We start from the raw sequence: 22,896 nt of genomic DNA, 5'->3' as shown, positions 1-22,896 counted from the left end.
TAATAAACAAAGCCAGAGGGAAGGTTATTCTTTTCCATTAAAAAAAAATCCTGTTCATAAATGATTCAAAAACTAAAAGAAAGATGGCTATTCTACCAACATGTGCAACTTTATCTGCAGTCAGAGCCACCGCCACCGTAAGCAGTACTTTTTGTACTTTGAAAGTAACAGCTCACACAAATTACTGACTACTTCTTGCTCAGTCAGGATATTCATCGAACAAAGCCATTTCCAATGAGCAACCACAAACATTTCTAGCTTCAGTTGTAATCTCCCATGAAAAACTATTTCCATACTATTTTTAACTTGTATATGGTAATGATTATCTGTTTATCTCTGAAGCATAAAAACTCTTACAGTGCCCTTTATAAAGTATTTATGTACCATTTTCCCTTCCATATCGTTGGCAAATGGAAGATTCACATTTTTTCTCCCAGGAAAGAAAGTTGAGAAGCACACTGCTTTCTTTTGAACTGGTTCCTTTCCTATGGCCCAAATTCTCACTTTTGTGACTACTTACTCATCAATAGCCTTTCAGTTTCACCTTTAAAAATTCAATTTTGTGACTCCGCCCCTGGCGGAGGAAGTGATATCACAGGCCCCATGTGAGCGGATTGCAACACATGCAGCTGCCTGGAGAGAGGGAGCCGGTGTCCTACGTCAGAGCCGCCGCCGCCGCGGAGCCGCCGCCGGGGAGGAGCAGCTGCTGCCGCCCAGGACTGGGCCTTTAGGGAGGAGGAGGCGAGAAGATGGCGGACGACCCCAGTGCTGCCGACAGGAACGTGGAGATCTGGAAGATCAAGAAGCTCATTAAGAGCTTGGAGGCGGCCCGCGGCAATGGCACCAGCATGATATCATTGATCATTCCTCCCAAAGACCAGATTTCACGAGTGGCAAAAATGTTAGCAGATGAGTTTGGAACTGCATCTAACATTAAGTCACGAGTAAACCGCCTTTCAGTCCTGGGAGCCATTACATCTGTACAACAAAGACTCAAACTTTATAACAAAGTACCTCCAAATGGTCTGGTTGTTTACTGTGGAACAATTGTAACAGAAGAAGGAAAGGAAAAGAAAGTCAACATTGATTTTGAACCTTTCAAACCAATTAATACATCATTGTATTTGTGTGACAACAAATTCCACACAGAGGCTCTTACAGCACTACTTTCAGATGACAGCAAATTTGGCTTTATTGTAATAGATGGCAGTGGTGCACTTTTTGGCACACTCCAAGGAAACACAAGAGAAGTCTTGCACAAATTCACTGTGGATCTCCCAAAGAAACATGGTAGAGGAGGTCAGTCAGCCTTGCGTTTTGCCCGTTTAAGAATGGAAAAACGACATAACTATGTTCGGAAAGTAGCAGAGACTGCTGTGCAGCTGTTTATTTCTGGGGACAAAGTGAATGTGGCTGGTCTCGTTTTAGCTGGATCAGCTGACTTTAAAACTGAACTAAGTCAATCTGATATGTTTGATCAGAGGTTGCAATCAAAAGTTTTAAAATTAGTTGATATATCCTATGGTGGTGAAAATGGATTCAACCAAGCTATTGAGTTATCTACTGAAGTCCTCTCCAACGTGAAATTCATTCAAGAGAAGAAATTAATAGGACGATACTTTGATGAAATTAGTCAGGACACGGGCAAGTACTGCTTTGGTGTTGAAGATACACTAAAGGCTTTGGAAATGGGCGCTGTAGAGATTCTAATAGTCTATGAAAATCTGGATATAATGAGATACGTTCTTCATTGCCAAGGCACAGAAGAGGAGAAAATTCTCTATTTAACTCCAGAACAAGAGAAGGATAAATCTCATTTCACAGACAAAGAGACAGGACAGGAACATGAGCTGATTGAGAGCATGCCCCTCTTGGAATGGTTTGCTAATAACTATAAAAAATTTGGAGCTACATTGGTAATTGTCACAGATAAGTCACAAGAAGGATCCCAATTTGTGAAAGGATTTGGTGGAATTGGAGGTATCTTGCGGTACCGAGTAGATTTCCAGGGAATGGAATACCAAGGAGGAGACGATGAATTTTTTGACCTTGATGACTACTAGGTAGTCGACATGGGTCCGGCAAAATGTGCCTCACCCTCCAGCATCCAACCCAAGGAGCATACCCGTGGTGGAATCCAAACAGATCCCTGCCTTACAATTGGAACATTTCCAGAACTTAATCCATGAGCATTGGATACTGAAAAGAAAACCGAAACAAAACCAGACCCAACCCTGTACATTGGTTTGTCATGGTGTCAGCGCAGCAGCCTACAACTAAGTTCCTAAATGCCACTTCGGACTAATTTAAAAAAGAATCCCAGTTTTTACTTTTACTCGATGGTGGAATTGGTTGCTCTTGTATTTTATGAAAAAAAATGATTTTTTTAACCTTCATACATAGAAGCAAAAATACCTTAACTGCTGTAAACCTTCAAAAGTTAATAGAAGTGAGATCATACTGGTTTGTTTCTTATTTTGATTGGAGAAAAATTAAAAATTGCTGCATTTCGCAGTGACCCATTTACATGGCATTCTCAGCTTAGACTGCATAAGAAGAAATACATGTGGTGAAATGTTGGAACCAAAAAAAAAAAAAAAAAAAAAAAATTCAATTTTGTGAAACCAATTACTATGGGAAAGGAGATTAAATAAATGGCAAATAAAATATATAATTTACCTTGGTTACATAAAAATAAGATCATTAAGTATTATACTATAATGTAGAAATTATTATTTCATGATTACAGGAATCTATTCAAGATATTTAAACACAGACCTAAGCCCCAAAATACTTGTGTGCTTTTTACTAAGTGTTGTAAATTGATTCATTTGATATATTAGTTTATCATTACAGATGAAAAAAACAAACTTTACAAATTTAAGTATCTAACCCAAGTCTACAAAACAAATAAGTGATGGTCTTGAGCATAAAACTCAGTTCCATCTGAATTTTAAAATTATTTTCTTTTTGTGACTTTAAGCTCTATTCTTCTTAAAGTTTAAAAATGACCCAGTGACAAACTAGACTGACTTTAAAAATGCAGATCTTGAAGCAGAGTTACAAATTAATGCAAGCAATTGCTAACGACCATATGGTCCTTGTTTGTAAGGAACTCACAGTTTAGTGTTGCAGACCAAAAAAAAAAAAAAAAAAGTATTTCCATAATGTCTTTTAAAGCTGTCTCCAATATGTCAAATATGTGGAACAAGAGCATATCACTGAGAAGGATTTGTGGAAAGAAGTAGGTGTCTACTGTTTATTGAGGGATGGAAACTAGTGAGACAGACAGATGGACAGACAGATGTAGATATTTAGATAAATTTATTTTAAAATTATTTCTAACATCTGAGAAATTTGAGCTCCAGCTATGTGTATGTATTTCCATCTCTTTTATGTAGCAACCTACATGCTATGGTTTCAATGTTTTGTGTACCTGACAAATTCATATCTCAATATCCTAACCTCCAAATTGATGGTATTAAGAGGTGGGGCTTTTAGGAAGTAAGTAGGTCAGGAGGGTAGAGATCTCATTAATGAGGTTAGTGACCTGATAAAAAAGAGAGTCCAGAAAAGTTCCCTGCCCCTTCTACCTGGTGAGGACATAGAGAAAAGCATCAGATGAACCAGGAAAGAGGCCCTCTCCAGAAAAGAATGTGTCAGAGCCTCATTCTTCGTCTTCACAGGCTTCAAAATTATAAGTAATTTATTTCTGCTGTCCCACTTCATTGTAACGTTTCTTTTTTAAAGCAGCTCCAAAAGACTAAGGCAATATAGGAAGGAAATGGAATGAATGAATGAAAACAGACTTATGTTCTTTATTTGATATAATCCTGCATTTTAAAAGTTTTTCTATGAAAAGCATGGGATCATGAATTAACTTAATTTTTTTTAAAAAATGATAATAGCACCAAAGAAAAAATCCTTCAAAATTAAACACCCAAAAGAGGGCTGAAGTGTTAGAGAGAGCTACACTAAAATCTCCATTTATTAGCACTATAAAATATTTGCATTAATTTTCAATTGTTCTATTCTAACAAGACATTTAAGTCTTCTATCAGCTAGACTGTCCTATTTTTGAGTTTTTCATTAGGATATCATCTACCTAGATGGTTCTACTTTTTCAAAAGTATTTCATATAGAAAAGTATCTTTGGAATAAATCTAATGAATAATTTTGAGATGGATTTAAAGTTAACTATGACCTTTGCTTTTTCATTACCATGTTTTATGCAGTATACCAAAAACCCATGATGAATTGTAAATGTTTGCAATTATAATCTTGAACAAAATATGAGTATTTGGTGTTCATTAAACTAGCAATGCTTTATTAAGACCTTAGGAAAATGTCTTGTAGGAAAAATATTTCACAATGTGAGTTTTATTCATTTTTGAGGTGACAAAAAGTACATAACATAAAACTAAATGACAATAAAATCAACATGCTGTGGAAATCAAAGTTAGTAGCTCAAAAACCATTCATATATAAGTGAGATAATTCACTAACTGAACCCATTATTGTAAAGATACTTATTTGAAAACAAGATCATAGTGTTTAGAGAATGTCTGCTCTACTTACCACCTACCATAATAATCCTTCAGGTAGGACAAACCATTGACAGAGAAGTATCTATTAGAAATTCCTCAAGGACACAATTTGTCTGCAGTAGAACTGGGAAAATGCTCCATTTGAGAATGAAGAGGAATATGTAAAATTATGTTTGAGTATAGTCTGAGAAATATTATCGAAAACAAATTTGAAGTGCTTTCAATACTAACCAAGAATCTTTTAAAATCATTCAAGAGCTTTTAAGTGAACATCACAGGGAATATAAATTATACTACAAGTCCACATTTACCTGTATTAACCTGTGCTTCATGTTTTATCTACCAATAATAAGGTATGAGCTTATAACTGCAATCCTACACAAGCTCCAAAACCTAAACACAAGGACAACTGTAGGAGACCGCCATATTAGCCATTCAACTCTTGGTTTTACTCTCCCGCTTCAGAGTCCCAGGTTGCTCTGCCACACAGGAGCTGAAGATCCATAGGGACAAAGACTGGCTTCTGAGCACCAGGAAATGGATCTGTTGACATTCAGAGACGTGGCCACTGATTTCACTGAAGAGGAGTGGGAATACCTTCATCCAGCTCAACAAAACTTATACAGAGATGTGATGTTTGAGAATTACAGAAATTTGGTTTTCCTGACAATGACTTGTCAGGATACCCAAAATTTTCACCAGACCACAGCATACGACATATACTTCAAAAAGTGATTAATGAAAAATATGGAGATTGTGACCTTGACAATTTACAACAGAGGACATTATGGAAAAATTTAAATGAGAGTGAACATCACAAATCATATTATCAGAAATCAGACCTAATTCACTGGCAGAGAATTTATACTGGAGAGAAGTTCTACAAATGTATAGCATATGACAAAAATTTTAATGCAAAATCAGACATTATCAGGCATCAGAGCATTTACACTGGACAGAAGCCCTACCAATGTAAAGAATATGGCAAAAGTTTTAATCGGAGATCATGCCTTACTCAACACCAGAGAATTCATACTGGAGAGAAGCCCTACCATTGTAAAGAATGTGGCAAAAGTTTTAATCAGAGATCATACCTTACTCAGCACCAGAGAATTTATACTGGAGAGAAGCCCTACAAATGTACAACATGCAACAAACCATTTTATCAAAAATCAGACCTTATCAGGCATCAGAGAATTCACACTGGACAGAAGCCCTACCAATGTAAAGAATGTGGCAAAAGTTTTAATTGGAAACAATACCTCACTCAATACCAGAGAATTCATACTGGAGAGGAGCCCTACCAATGTAAAGAATGTAGCAAAAGTTTTAATCAGAGATCATACCTTACTCAGCACCAGAGAATTCATACTGGAGAGAAGCCGTACCAATGTAAAGAATGTGACAAAAGTTTTAATCGGTGATCATACTGTACTCAGCACCAGAGAATTCATACTGGAGAGAAAACCTATGAATATAATGAATGTGGCAAAGCTTTTCATCAGAGGTCAAAACTTACTCAACACCAGAGAATTCATACTGTAGAGAAGCGCTACACATGTACAACGTGCAGCAAACTGTTTTATCAAAAATCAGACCTTATCAGGCATCAGAGAATTCACACTGGACAGAAGCTCTACCAATGTAAAGAATGTGGCAAAAGTGTTAATTGGAGACCAAACCTTACTCAACACCAGAGAATTCATACTGGAGAGAAGCCCTACAAATGTAAAGAATGTGGCAAAAATTTTAATTGGAGATCACACCTTACTTGGCACCAGAGAATTCATACTGGAGAGAAGCCATAGAAATGTACAACATGCAACAAACAATTTTATCAAATATCAGACCTTATCAGCCATCAGAAAATTCATACAGGAGAGAAACCCAACGAATGTACAATATGTAACAAACCAATTTATTAAAAAATCAGACTTTATCTGCCATCAGAGAATTCACACTGGACAGAAGTGCTACAAATGTACAGAATTTGGCAAAACTTTTAATGCAAAATCAAGCCTATTCACCACCAGAGTATTCATAATGGAGAGAAGCACTATGAATGTAATGAATGTGGTAAAGCTTTTAATCAGAGGTCAAACATTACTCAACACCAGAGAATTCATACTGGAGAGAATCCCTAGAAATGTTCAACATACAACAAACCATTTTACCAAAAATCAGACTTTATCAGCCATCAGAGAATTCATACTGGACAGAAGCCCTACAAATATAAAGAATGTTGCAAAGCTTTTAATCAGAGATCACACCTTACTGGTCACCAGAGAATTTGTATGGGAGAGAAGTCATACAAATGTAAAGAGTGTGGCAAATCCTATACTGCACAAACAAGCCTTATTCAACACCATGGAACTCATAGTAGAGAGAAACCCTACAAATGTACAGACTATGTCAAAGCTCTTATTTGAACATCATTTCTTATTCAACACCAGTAAATTTATACTGGTGAGAAGTCTTAAGAATGTGCAGATTGTTGCATAAGTTTTCATAAATAGGGTGCCAAATCTGCCACCAGAAAAATCATACTGGAGAGAAGCCCTACAAATGCAAAAGTGTTACAAAGCTTTCAATGGAAAAGTATTCATTTCTCATGAGCAGAGAAATCATACTAGAAAGAAGTCCTATAAATAAAATGAATGTGGCAAAGAAAAAAAAAAGGACCAGGGTAACGTTATCTCAAAAAACTTTTATTATACAAAAGTTCCCACATATTTAAGAAGTATTTTTTGTTTAAAATTATTTTATATTTTGACCAATACTAGGGAGTAAGAAACATTGGTAAGAATATCTATTAAACATTTTTAAAAGCCTAAATTCTCTCTTTATCACTAGCTGACTCGTTATGAAAAAGAGGAAGAGGCAGCAGTTGGTCTTAGAATACAAGAAGGAAAAGGCAGAGTCTAATGGCAGCTCTGAGACTTGAGAATGCTGTGATTCTGGGCAACTCACTGAACTTCTCAATTCCCTTTGTCTCCCTCCCTCTCCTCTTCCCTCTATGTGCAAAATAAAGATAATGAAACTTGATCCATCCCATCCCTGAACCTACCTGTTCATGTCAGAATTTTTCTAAGGTTTAAATGAATTGAGAAAGTCCTAATCAATATAATATTTTAAGAATCCTCATACATATTTCATCACTGATTTGCTTGATATTGGGGGAGTGGGAAGGTAAATCAAAACCTTTTATATCATAATATTTTTATGAGCAGATTATATTAAAATTGAAAAAATAATTTAAAACATAATTCTATAAAAATATTTTTTCTTTCTCTTGCAATTAGAGTACACTGCCTTCACATCTCTGGTGCCAGACATACAGTAAGCACAAACAAATACTGGTCAAGGAAGGAGGGAAAAAATGCATCTCCTAGTGTTATGAAGAATGAAATCTGCATAACACAATTTAAGTATTCCTATCATAGAATCTCACACTGTCTTACAGCAGAGTAGATAATCTGCTAGAAGATGGAGAGAAGGATCATATATGACAAATTCCTCTTGGTCTTTCTGGTCAGTCATGCTTGCCACAGACACAATTAAAGATTATTGCTACGTTGCCATCATTAAGATTTTTACTAAAACAAAAAGTAGAACTGTTTCTTTCATTGTGCTCAGAGGAATAATATACAGGCTAGAACAAAAAATGAAAATGTAAATACCATACTTGTCTTTTCAAAAATGTACTATGATTTACTACTGGCTTTTAAGTAGTCTTATATAACTTAATCATATAAATGACCACACAGAGAAATAAGTCATAAGGTTGAAATTCCTCAATTAAAGAACTAGAATAGAGGGACAGAAGTGAATCTTTCCCTTTATGGTCCAATCTACACCCACAGGGGTCTGTAAACCTTTTATAGTGCACAGTTAGAAACCATAGCCTTATATCATGCTTTTTATCTAAGTCTTATGCAGAACAACCTTTTTACCTCAGCAGTAGTCTTTTGGAGAAAGCAGGTTCAATGGGCATCAGAAATGTCCTAGTATGTCCTTTTTATTGGTTTCAATAATATTGAATTCAATAATATTGAAATAATTCAATAATATTGAAACAAATTCTAAATTTATGCCATTTCTTACAAATAGAATAGTTTTTTAACATTGGGAAGTGGGCAGAAAAACTGCTGAGAATGAATCATTCTAATCGTACTCATCATTCATGTGGTATAAACAGGTATTTTTCCAGTACCCAGGCACTACAGATGGGTATGGAACATTCCACAAGGGAAAAAAAATTGGCATTTTGCACATGAATGCCTAAGCATGGTCAATTGACCTGATATCAGGAAACTTTTCCTTAGTCCTCCCCACTTGTTCAAGGAATGACCTGCTTCCTGTATCTTCCTCCATCTAGGTCAGTTGGTATTCTAGCACAGAAGTAGATACTGCCCTCAAACCAATCTAGGCTGCCCCTGATTTTGTAATTAAAATGACTTTGACACACAGCTATCCATTCACCTATGATTTGTCCATGGCTGCTTTTGCACTAGGACAGCAGAGGTGAGAACCCAGAACACCTGTATCTTCTTACTCTTCATAAGAAAAAGAAAACTACTTCACAACAATGTAAAAACAAATGTTTTGATACCTAGATTTTAAATAAATCATTCCTGAAATTCATAACATTCAAAAGCTAGATTTGATATGAAATTCAAAAACCAACTTTGCATTATTTTTGATAATGCATGTAAGTTCAAAAATAGACCCAAAATTAGATAAAAGTTGTATAGAAATTTTGATTTGTATTCTACAAAGTCTAAAAAATCTGAAATATTAAACAGAAGTGATTTAAGTGAGCAAGGTAAATGTGAATATTCAAACATGTCATTTTAAAGGGCAAATCCAAAATATATCATATATATATCCTGCCATTCACTCTGTTTATTATCTTGATTGGGCTAATTATCAGCATGTTACATTATTTAACTACATTTGAAAGTGCATGAAGCAAAACTTAAGCAAAACATTTGTAGAACTGATTTTATGCAAGACTGGATCTTCCATTAACAAAATATGCATGTACTCATCTACCAAGATCAAACATTTAACTTATATATCGATTTACAAAAGAATCACATTTAATATGAAAAGGTTTCTTCTTTCAAGAGTAATATTCATCCTCTTTTTCCACTGGAAACAGGGATTGTGCCTAAGAGAAGAAAAAAAAGTTTCCTGCCATGCCAGAAACCCTCAAGACAAAGTGACAGAAGAGTTGAAGGTGAAGTGCCTAAGAAAGAAGCCTGCATGAAAGATGCTTTGAAAGGCAAGGAGGAAGCTTATCTATGAAAAAGCCAAGCATTACCACAAGAAATATAGGCATATATACAGAACTGAGATTCGAATGGCTAGGATGGCAAGAAAAGCTGGCAATTTCTACATACTTGCAAAAGCCAAACTGGCATTTGTCATTAAGATCAAAGGTAACAATAGTGTGAGCACAAAGGTCCATAAGGTGCTACAAGTACTTCATCTTTGCCAGATATTCAGTCACACCTTCATTAACCTCAAGAAGGCTTCAATTAACATATTGAGGATTGTGGAAACATATATTGCATGGGGGTACCCAAACCTGAAGTCAGCTAATCCACAAGCATGGATATTGCACAATAAATAAATGAAATGCCTTGATAGGTAACATTTTGATTGCCCAGTCTCTTGGTAAATATGACATCATCTGCATGGAGGGTATGATTCATGAGATCTACAAGGTTGGAAAACACTTCAAAGAAGTGAATAACTTCCTGTGGTCCTCCAAATTATCTTCTCCATGAGATGGAATGAAGAAAAAGACCACCCAATTTGTAGATGTTATTAGATGCTAGCAACACGGGAGATCAGATCAACAGGCTTATTGGAAGGAAGAACTAAGGTATGTACCATAGTATTTTTGTAATCTGGCCAGTTAATAAATAGTGTCTGCTTTCACAAAAAAAAAAAAAGAGTAAAGTTCAGTATTAAATTAAAGAGATTGTCTGGGAAGACAAAGACTACACTTTGAGATGCTTGGTAACTTAAATATAAATGTGGATAAAATGTTTGGATTTTGAGCTATTCTTAGTCAAGCAATTGTTCTAAATAGTTCACTCTTCTTAAAGAGAAGTAAAATCTGTGATAAGTTTTCTCCTAGGTTTGTATTTACACACTAACATTTTAAATTCCTTTGGATACGATCATACCTTACACCAAATGCAACATCTACAGTTTAAGCATAGATGTGTAATAAATCTCTTGAGACTAATGTATAATCCAAAATTCTATTCAGTGGTAAATTATATTGAGATGCTAAGCATTTTTAGATTTGTAGGCATCATGTCTTATCCAATCATCAGCAAGAAGAGTAATGAATCTCAACACTAGTTCATCGGCAACTTAGTTTCTTCATGTTCACAAGTTTTACAGTAACATTTCACCAAGGTGATTTAAAATTGAATAATAAATGCCTATAATATATCAAGAACAAATAATTATAGTAAATTTATAACTGCATAGACTTGGCAGTTATATACTATACTATATACTGTATTTTAAAATCACCATCAACAAATAATCTTCAGGCTGGGAGTGGTGACACATGCCTGTAATCCCAGTGGCTCAGGAAGCTGAGGCAGGAGGATGGAGAGTTCAAAGCCATCCTCTGCAAAATCGAGGAACTAAGCAACTCAGAAGGATACCGACTCTAAATAAAATATAAAATAGTGCTGGAGATGTGGCTCAGTGGTTGACTGCCCCTAAGTTCAATCCCCCATATCCCAAAAACAAAACAAAACAAAAATAATAATAATCATCTCCAGAAAAGGAAGATACACTTTCTGACTTGTAACTGGCTGAGTTAATGTGTATAAAGCACCGAGAATAAAGCCTGATGTAAGACAAACAGCATACAAACTCTGCACCATGATCACCATTACTACCACCTCCACTTTCATCACATCTTAGAAATAAAATTAAAATAAAATTTAAAAAATTTACCTAAAGACAATTTTCCTCTCTGGCAATGAAGCACTTGAAAGTACAAGAGACAAAAACGTATGCCTCTGAATATTTATAAGGTGAAAACTTCCACCATTTATAAAAGGATTATAAAATACTCAAGGAATGAAAAAACTTCTCTTATGAAACAATTTCAAGACTAAAGTCAGTGTAAATACAGCACCAGGAAAGTATAGCAATAAAACCTATAGACTGTGAGCTCCATTTCAACTGGGATAAATAAGACAATGAGCATTTGTTTGTAGCAACCAGTTTATGATAACCTGAAGCAAAGCAAAAGCAAGGTCACTGGATGTCCAACTGTTACTCATTCTCCAAAGTAGTCCTTAACGTTAGTTTAGTAACATAAATAAAACCTATTTTCTTCCGACAGGGGATGGCTAGCTACTGGTTTCTGTGATCATATACAAAGTGCTCATGTATCTACCATCATTCTTGCTAACTGGTAGCACATCACAGTGACAATGACATAGGCAATAGAATGAGGAAGCATGGTCAAATGATCTGTCGGATTTAGGGTAGTTTTCAGAAAAGACATTTCCAGAGGAACCACCTAGGAAACCACTGTGGATGTCTTGCCAAGAGGTAAGCAGTACTTGAACTACAATGATCACAGTGAGAACAAAAACTTTTTTAAAAAAAAATTTAAAAAAAAGAAGCGAGAAATGTCAGAAAATAGAAGAACGTGAATTCAAATACTAATGGGTAATGTTGACTACTTTTCAGTCTGTGTCCCTCACCACGAGAAATTAAATATTTGACTTTGTGGGACCTCTGGGAACTAGTAAATAAGCTACAAAATCCAGGTAAGGCCCAATACTGAGAAGAAATGCTTTAAGAAGATAGGCCTATGTACTGGTAGCCGGCCTTGGACTTTGGTACTATCTGAGGGCCAGAAGCAGCCTTGTCAACATGTGATGTAGTCACCAGCTCTGCTTGTCCATGGTCCTGTCAACATCCCCTTACACCAATGGACTCAAGGAAAGCAATGCCTATTTGTACCAACAATAAAAGGCTTGCCAACCTCAGATACATCTGTAATTTCTGAAGGAAGACAGAACATTGGGTCTATCCCTACCCACTTCAGCCCTAAAGTTGTAGTGCTCACCCTAGAGACCTGAAAGCCAGGCTCACAGTAACCCAGGTAACAGACTCACTGATCTCAGACCTGGCATCAGTCCCTAAACAGCACTGTGACTAAGATCCAGCCTCATTTCATCCTGCCAGGAGGCAGGCCTGCTGTCTGAGACCCATCAAGAAGCCTAACCCATAGGTGCCCCTGGTAACAGGCTTACAAAACCTCAGACCTGACTTTGTCTGAAGCACACTGTGACCCAGCCCTAGTACCCTCAGGGAAACAGGAAAAGCCATACCCCTTAAAGTCAAACTCCTGGTAATGGGACATCTGTGGACCTGATAGAGGACCTGGCAGCAATCACAAGTCCAGCCTACTTGAACACAATTCCAGGGACGGTCTTATCTGTCAGGCCTGTACCTTCCCAACCTAGTAAAGATTCAAAGAGGTTTCTTCTCCTTCCAGATAGACATCCATGCAAGGCAACACAGATCCCAGAGAACCAGGCAAACGTAATACCACAAACAGAAACTAATAAATCTCCAGAAACCAAATCTAAGAAATGGAGATCCATGAACCTCTTTATAAAGAATTCAAAATAATCATGACTAAGAAGCTCAATAGAGTACATGGATAAACTAAATAAAATCAGGAAAATCACATATGAACAAATTGAGAGGATTAATAATGAAATAAAAACCACTGAAAAGACCCCCAAGCTGACTTCAACAACATATTAAATGGAACTTACACCATGAATTAATTGGAATTCATTCCTGGGATACAAAAATGGTTCAACATATGCAAATCAACAAATATGGCATAAAAACCATATGATCATCTCAATAGATGTATAAAAGGCATGAACAAAATTGCAAATACTATTATGATTAAAAACTGTCACCAAATTGGAGGATGCTACCTCAATATAATAAAGGCTATACATCACAAGCACAATAACTAGCACTATATCAAGTGCTTTCATTTCTCTAAACCATAAAATATTTCTATGAATTATAAATTATCCAAAAAATTAAGAAAATAATCCTATATATTATAATGTTCTAAATAGGAATAAATTTAACCAAAGAACCAAAATATCTGAAATATACTGAAAATATCAAAACACTGATGAAAGAAAATAAAATGATACAAATAAATGAAAGATATCCCATGTTCATTGACTGGAAGAACTAATATTTTTTAAATGTTGATAACTACCCAGATATATTTAAAAGTTGATACAATACCAACCAAAATTGAAATGGCCTATTTCACAAAAATAGAAACAATCCTACAATTCATACGCACACATACATACCAAAAAAACCCAAAACAAAACAACAACAAAAACAAATAGCCACAGCAACCTTGAGCAAGAGGAGCAATGGCATAAAAACAGACATATAAGTCAAGGAAACAGAATAAGTAGCCAAGAAATAACCCATGTTTAGAATCATTTGATCTTCCACAAATGTGCCATGAACATACACAAAAAAATAAGAATTTCTTTAACAAATGGGTACTGGCAAAACAAGTAAAGGAAACAAGAATTTCTTTAATAAATGGTACTGGCAAAACTGGATATTCATATGAAAAGGAATGAAATTGGACCCTTATCTCATTACACATAAAGCAGTACATTCAAACTATGTTAAAGATTTAAATATAAGAATTACAACTAAAACTACTGGAATAAAACAGAAATGCCCTTTTGACCATTGGTCTGACTAATAAATCATCAAAGGAAAAATAGAATTGAATCAAACTAAAAAAATTTTGCCTAGTAAAGGAATGAACAAAAGAATGGAAACACAGTATACCTAACAGGAGAAAATATTTGCAAGTTATTCACCTGATAAAGAGTTTAAATTCAAGGTACATAAGAAATTCAAATTACAAATATAAATTAAAAAGCATCTGACAATACACACCACAAGAGAAGAAATACAATGGTCAACAGGTATTAAAAAATGTGTTCATCAATGCTAGTCATCCAGGAAATAGTTATCAAAGCCACAATTAAACTTCATATAACACATCAGATATCACCAAAGATAAAATATAAATAAAAGATATGTAGAATGTCTATACTGTTGTTGGGAATTCAAATTGGTACAACTATTATGGAAAACAGTATGAAGACTAATTTAAAAATTAAAAATAGAACTGTCATACAGCCCAGAAATAGCACTTCTGGTTATATGTTCAGGAAAAGAAATCATTATCTCAAATAGACATCTGCACACCCATGTTCCTTACAGCATTAATCACAATAGCCATATATGGAAATAGCCTACATGTCCATTGAAAAGTGAAGAGGTAGTAAAAATTTGAAATAGATTGCGGGGGCACCTGGCTCTCCTTGCAGTGCTTGACAGAGTTCCACTCAAGGATGATTGCAGAGACTCATCCTAAAAGGATTGTAGCCAGATGTATGCCTCCTTAGCTTGGATGTTATTCTGTGGAGTTTTCCTAATAATATATTACTCACTTCAGTCTGAGGTTCTTGCTAGAGGTGATGGGAATAATTCTACAAATTTCCAGAAAAACATCACGGAGATAAAACACATGTTGAAACCCTGTGATGTTAACCTCACTACAGGAGAATGTTTTTATTATGTTAAAAATCAAACACTGCATCTACTGGCACAGCCAGAACCTGCTGGTTCACAGAAACTTATAGATAACAATGTTTCCCCAAGTTCTAAGCACAAAGCACCTCCCACAGTAGCTACTAGATATGGACTAGCTTATTTTATCTATGGCAAGCCCTGGTACACCCCTAAAGGCAAGCCCTTAGAGAAGGTAGATATAGATCTCCCCCTGTCTCCTACAGGGTGGCTTAATCCAAATTATGGTTTTGTTTATGTGTGGTGGTAAGATAAAAGAATAAGGTTTCATAACATTCCTTCCTTCCTACAAAGAATATGTCACCCCTTTAATAAACATTGGTACATAATAACCATTGGGATCGCTGTCCTCCTGTAGCCCTTAACTCAGCAATTTATATATTAACCAGATGGACCTAGTAGAAATGGTCACGTGAGATTATTTGTCTATCGCTTTACCATAAAAATAGTAAGAATAGTCTTAGGTCATATAGAGTTTAGATAGTAAGAAAATAAACATTGTATTAGCTCATTGACGTAGTTAGATATTCTTAAAATAATTGTGATTTACTAAGGATAATCTGTACGGTTACTGTTTTCTCACAATCTTTTGGTAAAAACAATTTCTGCCTATGCTTTGGAAACTTCTTTGATTTTATTAATCATAAGCCTATCATCATAGCCTGAAGAAAACTGTATATAAACCCAGCCTTCCCCAGAATAAAGTGGGATTGATTGCACCAGAACTAGAGTCTGCGTCTTTCATTCTCCATCCATCACCGACGCTGTCTCCCCGTGCCCCGTTTACCAGTGTGGAACCCATGAACTCCTGGTAGGGCTGGACCCCGGCACTAGATAAAATTATTTAGCTAAAAAAGAAGGAAATTCTGCCATTTGACACAACATGGATGTACCTGTGTGATGTTATTCAGCATTTCAATGCAGTTAACAATCCTTGAGATAATCAACTTACAAAGAGGAAAGATTTATTTTGGCTCAGTTTTGTTGGTTTCAATCCATGGTGTATTGACCTCATTGCTTTGAGTCTGTGGCAGTGTAGTACATTATGGTGGGAGTGCATTGCACAGAAAGGGAAATCCTTACCTCATGGCCAGAAGTAAGAAAAAGAAGAGGAAACCAGGTTCCCTTGGAGACCTTACCTACAAAGACCTAAAACCTCATTATAGGCTCTACCCACTAAAGACTCCACCACCTTCAGTTCATAGTAAGTAATACTATGAACTGGAGTCCAAGCCTTTAACAAAAAGGACTTTGGAGGACATTTTATATCCAAACTACAGCATTCTGACCCTGTTCCCAAAGACTTGTGTCCATTTCATAATGCAAAATTCTTTCAGTTCATCTATAGATTCCCCAAGTCTTAATTATTTCAACAATGTTCAAAAGTCCGAATCTGAAGTCTTCTCTGTGACAAGCTCAGCTATGAGACCCTATAAAAGTCAAAAGAAGGTACACACATACAAGATAACCCTATCCATTCCAAAGGATGGAACAGGAAAATATCAAGGAGGGTTCAGAGAAAAGCAAGAACAAAACTCAGGAAAGCAAACATTAAACCCAGCAAGCCTGGGCACACTGTGGCAGGATATGGGTTCCTAAGGGTTTGGGTGGCTTTTGTCTCTATGACTGTGCTGGTTGCATCCCACATGGATGTTTTCTCAAGTTGCCTTTGCATTCTGCATGCAACATTCCTTGGCAGACATCCCACATTCCTGGCAGCTCTTCCCTCTACTTGGCCTCCCAGGCTTTCCTTTGAAATCTTGGTGGGAAACACTAAGACTCCACAATTCTTGTATCATGCATGCCTGCAAAACCACTATTACATGGATAACACTAAAATCTGCTGCCATTCCTGGGCCAGCTTGAACCATGGCTGCAGTATGCACTGATTGCCTTGAAGGCTGAATGTAGAAAAATAGATCTCAGGGAAGTAATTCTCTAGGCTATCCTGTGTGAGCAAGTGCCCCAAGGCTTTCTATTCAAACAGTCTCTAAAATGAATTTATAGTTTTATACCTTTGAGCCTGTGATGGGAGGTGTGTTGACAATTACTGAGGTGCCCTCAAAGAATTTTTCCTATTGTTCCAGAGCAGAATAATTGGCTTTTTAACGACACTTTTTAGCAACTGCACTCTACTGGGCATCACCTTTAACAGCATGTTCCTTTTCTCACCAAACCCAAGTTGTCCACAATTTTTAGCCCAACTCCTCTTTACTCTGGATTTTCACTGTAAGTTTTGCTCAAAGCAGCCTAAGGTCCACATCACTGTTTGACACTGAGCTGCCTTGACATTTCCTCTGATAGATTGACTAATCCCTCACCTTTAAATGCAGCCTGCTATAAAGTTTCAGGGTATAGACAGGAAAAAGAAAAAAAAAAGTCAAAATTTTCATCATGGTATTTTCATTGTTGGCATCTAGTCCAATTCCTAAAAGGATCCATATTTGCATCTGAAAATTCATGAAAATAATCTCTATTGTGTGCATTTCTATTAGACTTCTAGTCTGCTTCTTCACCAGAATCACCTATTAAACTCCACCTACAGCAATCTAGGTTTTCTGTAGCCTGCATTTAATCTTCCCCAACTCCTCTAACATACCAATTCCAAAGACTTCTACAAATCCTCTCAGTTTTAGCAGCAACTGCCCCATTCCTGGAACTAAGTGTTAGCTTTCTGTTACTATAATAAAATGTCTGAGACAAACAACTACAAAAGATTAGTGTACAGAGTTGGACTGTGCCGTACTCTAACTTACTCCATGATGTATAGAACATAGTTCTAAGACTATGCCTAAACGTGTGTCACTCTTCTTAAAGCAGTAGTTTGCTGTGAGTTACTCCATTTTGAGTTTAAGTGCTAAGTAGAATGATTCTACAACTTGTTTGTACAAATGATCACCATTTGCCCAGCATAGCAGAAAGGCAAAAACTGATAAATTAATTGTGCTTATAAAAATAACATCAAATTATTCAGAAGCCCATGGTGTATGAAACTCTTAGAAAAACCAGGCCCAAGAACTTATTGAACACATCAGGACACTAAATGAAGCAATTCCCTTAACAGAGGCCTATAAAAGGAGAAGCACTCTGAGGAGACTAGACCCGGTGGCACACTGACCATCACGTGTTCACTTGTCATGAGCCTTGCCCAGGAAAATTGCCACAGTTAATAAACCTCTGAATCTGTCATGGGGCTCCAGTGAGTGTGGTTCCTCCAACAACTCATGGCCCAGTCTAAGCTGGTATCTCAAGCTGACACATCAACTCTATACAGAACCTGGCCTAGAATAAGTCCCTTTGTACTTATAAGTACTTTGATAGTCTGCACTCTGAACAAGTTCTTCACAATCTTATCTGATCCCCTTCAGTGCTTCTTTGCCTTTGGTATCTGCATCTCTTGTCTTTGCCCTCAGTTTCAGCCTCCTGAGCACCTTAACCCTTTCTTGGCCTTTGTATAACCCCCATATATAATTGTATATAGGAGTTGAGTGTTATAGATATTTAAAAATTAAGGTTACAATAAAAGAACTTATGTTTGCCCAGCTTACTACTGCAAGGTGATTCACAAATATTCAGTGAACTGCCGCTGCTCAAAGTGGTATAGCATATGGACTTACTGTTATTCAATACGTTTGGTCTATGTTAATGTCATAGCTCACTCATGACAAAAGGTTTATTTTCAATCCAAGGTAAGTTGGTCCCATTGTTTAGGGCCTATGAAAAGGCAGCATATCATGGTAGAAGAATGTGGTAAAGGAGTGGTAGGAGACCATGGTACCACAATCCCTTTGGTGGGCATGCCCTCAGTGATCTAAAACTGCCCATTAGAGTTCCACCTACTTAAGAGTCTACCACCCCTCAACAGTGGGTGGGGACCAAGCCTAGAATGCACAGGTCCTTGGGGAATATTCCAGATCCAAACTACAGCAGACTTTACACAAAGTGAAGTAAGTCAGACACTGAAAGACACTTATTGCATGGTCTCGCTTATGTATGGAATACAAAAAAGTCACTTATAAAAGAAAACATAAGGGTGCACATCAGAAGCTGGGCATAGGGAAAAGGGAAGATATTGGTCAAAGGATGCAAAGTTGTGGTTATAAGATGAAGATGTTCTGGCAACCTAATGTGCAGCACTACATCTGAAGCAGAAATAATCACTGCTTACCAGTCTTCAATTTTGTTTTTCCATTTACCATTCGGACTGCCTCATGCAGCAATTATTTATATGTGCACCTCACTTTCCTCAAGGTCCATTCTTATAAAGTACCTTATAAAATTTTTTTACATATAGACCATGTATATGCCTGTATCATGCACACACATACACATAACACTTTCAGGATAGATGGCTTTAAACGTGATTTTTCTCTTAAAAAAATATAACCTCCACAAAAATTTATGAAGGTTAAGTGTTCTACTCTGCAATTTTAATTCTCATTTTCTTTGAGCATAATTATTTTCTCTAGTCAACAATGAAATATTCGGCCGCCGCGGCGCTGCTGCTCTGTCTGCGCGAGTCCTCGCAACTGTCTCCGCGGGGCGCGAGCATCCAGCCTCAAGCCTCCCTCTTTCCCTGACGGCGGCGACAGGAGGAGCGCTGGCGAGAGGAGGCGGGCTCCATGGAGAGAGGCAGACGCCTGGGCAGAGGCGGCGCTTCCATCCCGGCACCCGGGCTCCAGTGACACGCGCTCGCGTCCTGCGCCGTGTCGGAGCGGCGGTCGGCCCCGGGGACTAACCGGCCTCGCTGCCCCTCCCGCGCCGTCGCCTCTCTACCGGCGCGCCTAGCCACCGACTCGCCCTCGCCCCTACTCCCCGGCGGGGTGGCGGCGGCCGGGTCCCCTTGGCGGCGGCCGGAGCAGCCTCAGCAGCCTCAGCAGCAAGAGCCCGCCTCTATGATGAAGTTCAAGCCCAACCAGACGCGGACCTATGACCGCGAGGGCTTCAAGAAGCGGGCGGCGTGCCTGTGCTTCCGGAGCGAGCAGGAGGACGAGGTGCTGTTGGTGAGCAGCAGTCGGTACCCAGACCAGTGGATTGTCCCAAGAGGAGGAATGGAGCCTGAGGAGGAACCCGGGGGTGCTGCTGTGAGGGAAGTGTATGAGGAGGCTGGAGTCAAAGGAAAACTAGGAAGACTCCTGGGTATATTTGAGAACCAAGACCGGAAGCATAGAACATATGTTTATGTTCTTACAGTCACTGAAATATTGGAAGACTGGGAAGATTCTGTTAATATAGGAAGAGAGAGTGGTTCAAAGTAGAAGATGCAATCAGAGTTCTCCAGTGTCATAAACCTGTTCATGCAGAGTATCTGGAAAAGCTTAAGCTGGGTTGTTCCTCAACCAATGGAAATTCCACAGTCCCTTCCCTTCCAGATAATAATGCCTTGTTTGTGACTGCCGCACAGACCGCTGGGTTGCCATCTAGTGTAAGATAGAGAGAATTGGGAAGACCTCCCCCACCAATTGTGTGATCTCCTGGGGAGAGGCTTCTTCACTTTCCTTGGCAAACATCTGAATGATGCTCACAAACTGTCTGAATTTGCCATGCAGGGATTTCAAACAATTTGCATGTTTTTCAGATGCTTTCAAATCTTCTTAAAAAAATGTAAAATATTTTAATAAGCCAAAGCCATGTGGAATTTTTTTTAGATGCCTTAACTGTGCCCCCTCATGTTATTTTTATCATTTTTTTCACAGCATTTTTTTAGATTTTGTTTTGTTTTGTTTTGTCCATTTGGCATCAGTCTTTTGTCAGATCAAATTACTTGTGGGTATATTCCCCCTAAATTGTTGTTTCATTTGCAGCATTAACATTCAACAAATCTTTCTGTGGTGGGAATTAATGGAAAATATTCTTAGTATTAAAGAAATCCATCCATTCTAGAACATGCTTTGCAGGGTCAGAATTTTAATAAATTATAAATTGCACATTTGGGCTGTCTCTGTATGGTCCTTAACTGTTTGAACAAAGGACTTCAATTTGATATTTTAGGAATTTGCCAACTCTTGTCTGAATTTGCATAACTGGTATTATGTCACTGTCAACCTAAAATGGCTATTTTCCCTAAAATTCAATAGTAATTTAACACAAAATATTACTCTGAGTTAGTGATTTTTTTAGAGAAATATGACAAAATGCATGATGTAGTAAGTATGTCTTATCATGAAGACAGTGTTCACGGAATTTACTTAGCATGCTCACTTGCCAATTCCCTCTATCTATGATCTCACTTTACATAGAATACCTCAGAAGCATATTTCCCTCAATGTAAATTGCTCTTAAAACACTTTATAGTAGGGACTCATCTTCTGTTAAATTTTTGTGCTTACCAAAACAACAGGATTGGAGTCTTACCTTTGGGGCCAGTCAGTGATGGCCGTACCACAGTGAAGTGTAACGGTCACCTTGCTGTTCAGCTGTCGTGGGCTTAAGATTGTTAAGGCACCTTCAAATGTATCATCATTTCTAGGTTGTCAGTAATTACTGCTTGTCATATAACTTTTGGGGCACTGGAACACACCTGAATTAAGAATTATTTCATCTTACCCTTTGTACTTAAATCACGCATCCCATCTAAAACACATAAATACATGAATTGAAAGTCCTGTACTTCCCCTAAGAAGATCAGAAATAAGGGAGGAGGAGAAAAAACAGTGACTAAGATGTGGAATTGGGAGAGTGAAGAAAGATCACTCTTTATGTGGACAGTAGACTGTTGTAAATATTATAACTGGTGAGTATGAAGTAGAAAAGTTATAGTTAAAATATTGCTCTGTAAAACTGCTAACCTTTAAAAATATAATTGCTGCTAAAAATAGAGTTCTTGTATTTCAGGAAAATTGGTGCCATTTTGAAAATGAGATCTTGTGCCATAAATGCAGCTGAACTAAATGTAAAAATTAGTTCACAAATTAATGCTGTCAATGGAAGGAGTAAAATGGAAGAAGGCAGAAAAACTTAACCAGTGACATTTTATCCTAAATTATGTAGTATAATAAAATGTGATCATCCAGAATTTTTATATTTTTCTTTGTACAGAGGTTATGTATTCTGGGTGTTTTTAAAAAGGAAACATTTTAAATCCCACAAATTGACACTTTGTATCAATCACCAATGGACTAAGATTTTTTTCTCAGTAATCTCTGAAATTTGTTTAAATTAAATACTTAACACAGCAAAAAAAAAACAATGAAATATTCATAAATCTTGATCAATATATTGATAACCAATCGATTGGTCAAAATGCTGATAACTAAGCAAAAGTAGGCAAATGTAACTAAGTATATAATTCTTACTTGGAAGATATGTAATATCCATGTAAATCATTCTTGGATCTTAAAGGAGTGTCAACAAACAAGGTTCTTACTCAAGGACCGACAATGGCATTGCTACCTCCAGAAAGGGCACTGACTTAGAACTGTCAGGTAGGAACAGAATTTTTTTCTTAAAAAGTATTATTTTAAAAATTTTCTTGAAGGCCCACTCAAACAAGTCTGTCAAGAACAATAAAATCTAGTTGAAATACTACAGTGAAACAAGCAGATAAGCAATAAACTACACACAAAATGTATTTCATGCACAAGAGAAAACAATTCCACATGGTAAACAAAAACAAAGTGTTTCTCTC

General features: G+C 37.0%; 1 protein-coding gene and 1 pseudogene across 2 annotated transcripts; both read left to right on the top strand.

Annotated features, from left to right (window-relative positions):
- The first annotated feature begins 587 nt into the window (after window positions 1-587).
- LOC306652346 (eukaryotic peptide chain release factor subunit 1-like) lies at window positions 588-2,516 on the top strand. The gene has a single exon (XM_079125299.1). The coding sequence runs from the start codon at window positions 750-752 to the stop codon at window positions 2,061-2,063; it is 1,314 nt and encodes a 437-aa protein (XP_078981425.1). The 5' UTR covers window positions 588-749; the 3' UTR covers window positions 2,064-2,516.
- A 17,251-nt stretch (window positions 2,517-19,767) lies between these two features.
- LOC306652352 (diphosphoinositol polyphosphate phosphohydrolase 2-like) lies at window positions 19,768-22,446 on the top strand (annotated as a pseudogene). Its single transcript has one exon. The product of its transcript is annotated as a diphosphoinositol polyphosphate phosphohydrolase 2-like (transcript).
- The last annotated feature ends 450 nt before the right edge of the window (window positions 22,447-22,896 follow it).

This window comes from Sciurus vulgaris (assembly GCF_902686455.1).
Source record: "Sciurus vulgaris genome assembly, contig: HiC_scaffold_178_arrow_ctg1, whole genome shotgun sequence".
NCBI lineage: Eukaryota > Metazoa > Chordata > Mammalia > Rodentia > Sciuridae > Sciurus > Sciurus vulgaris.
The sequence above is the reverse complement of the archived record's forward strand: the minus strand, read 5'-3'. Positions and strand labels throughout refer to the sequence as shown.

What these genes read in the sequence shown, in the direction of transcription:
- LOC306652346 (XM_079125299.1), top strand. Translation starts at nt 750, where the DNA reads ATGGCGGACGACCCCAGTGCTGCCGACAGGAACGTGGAGATCTGGAAG.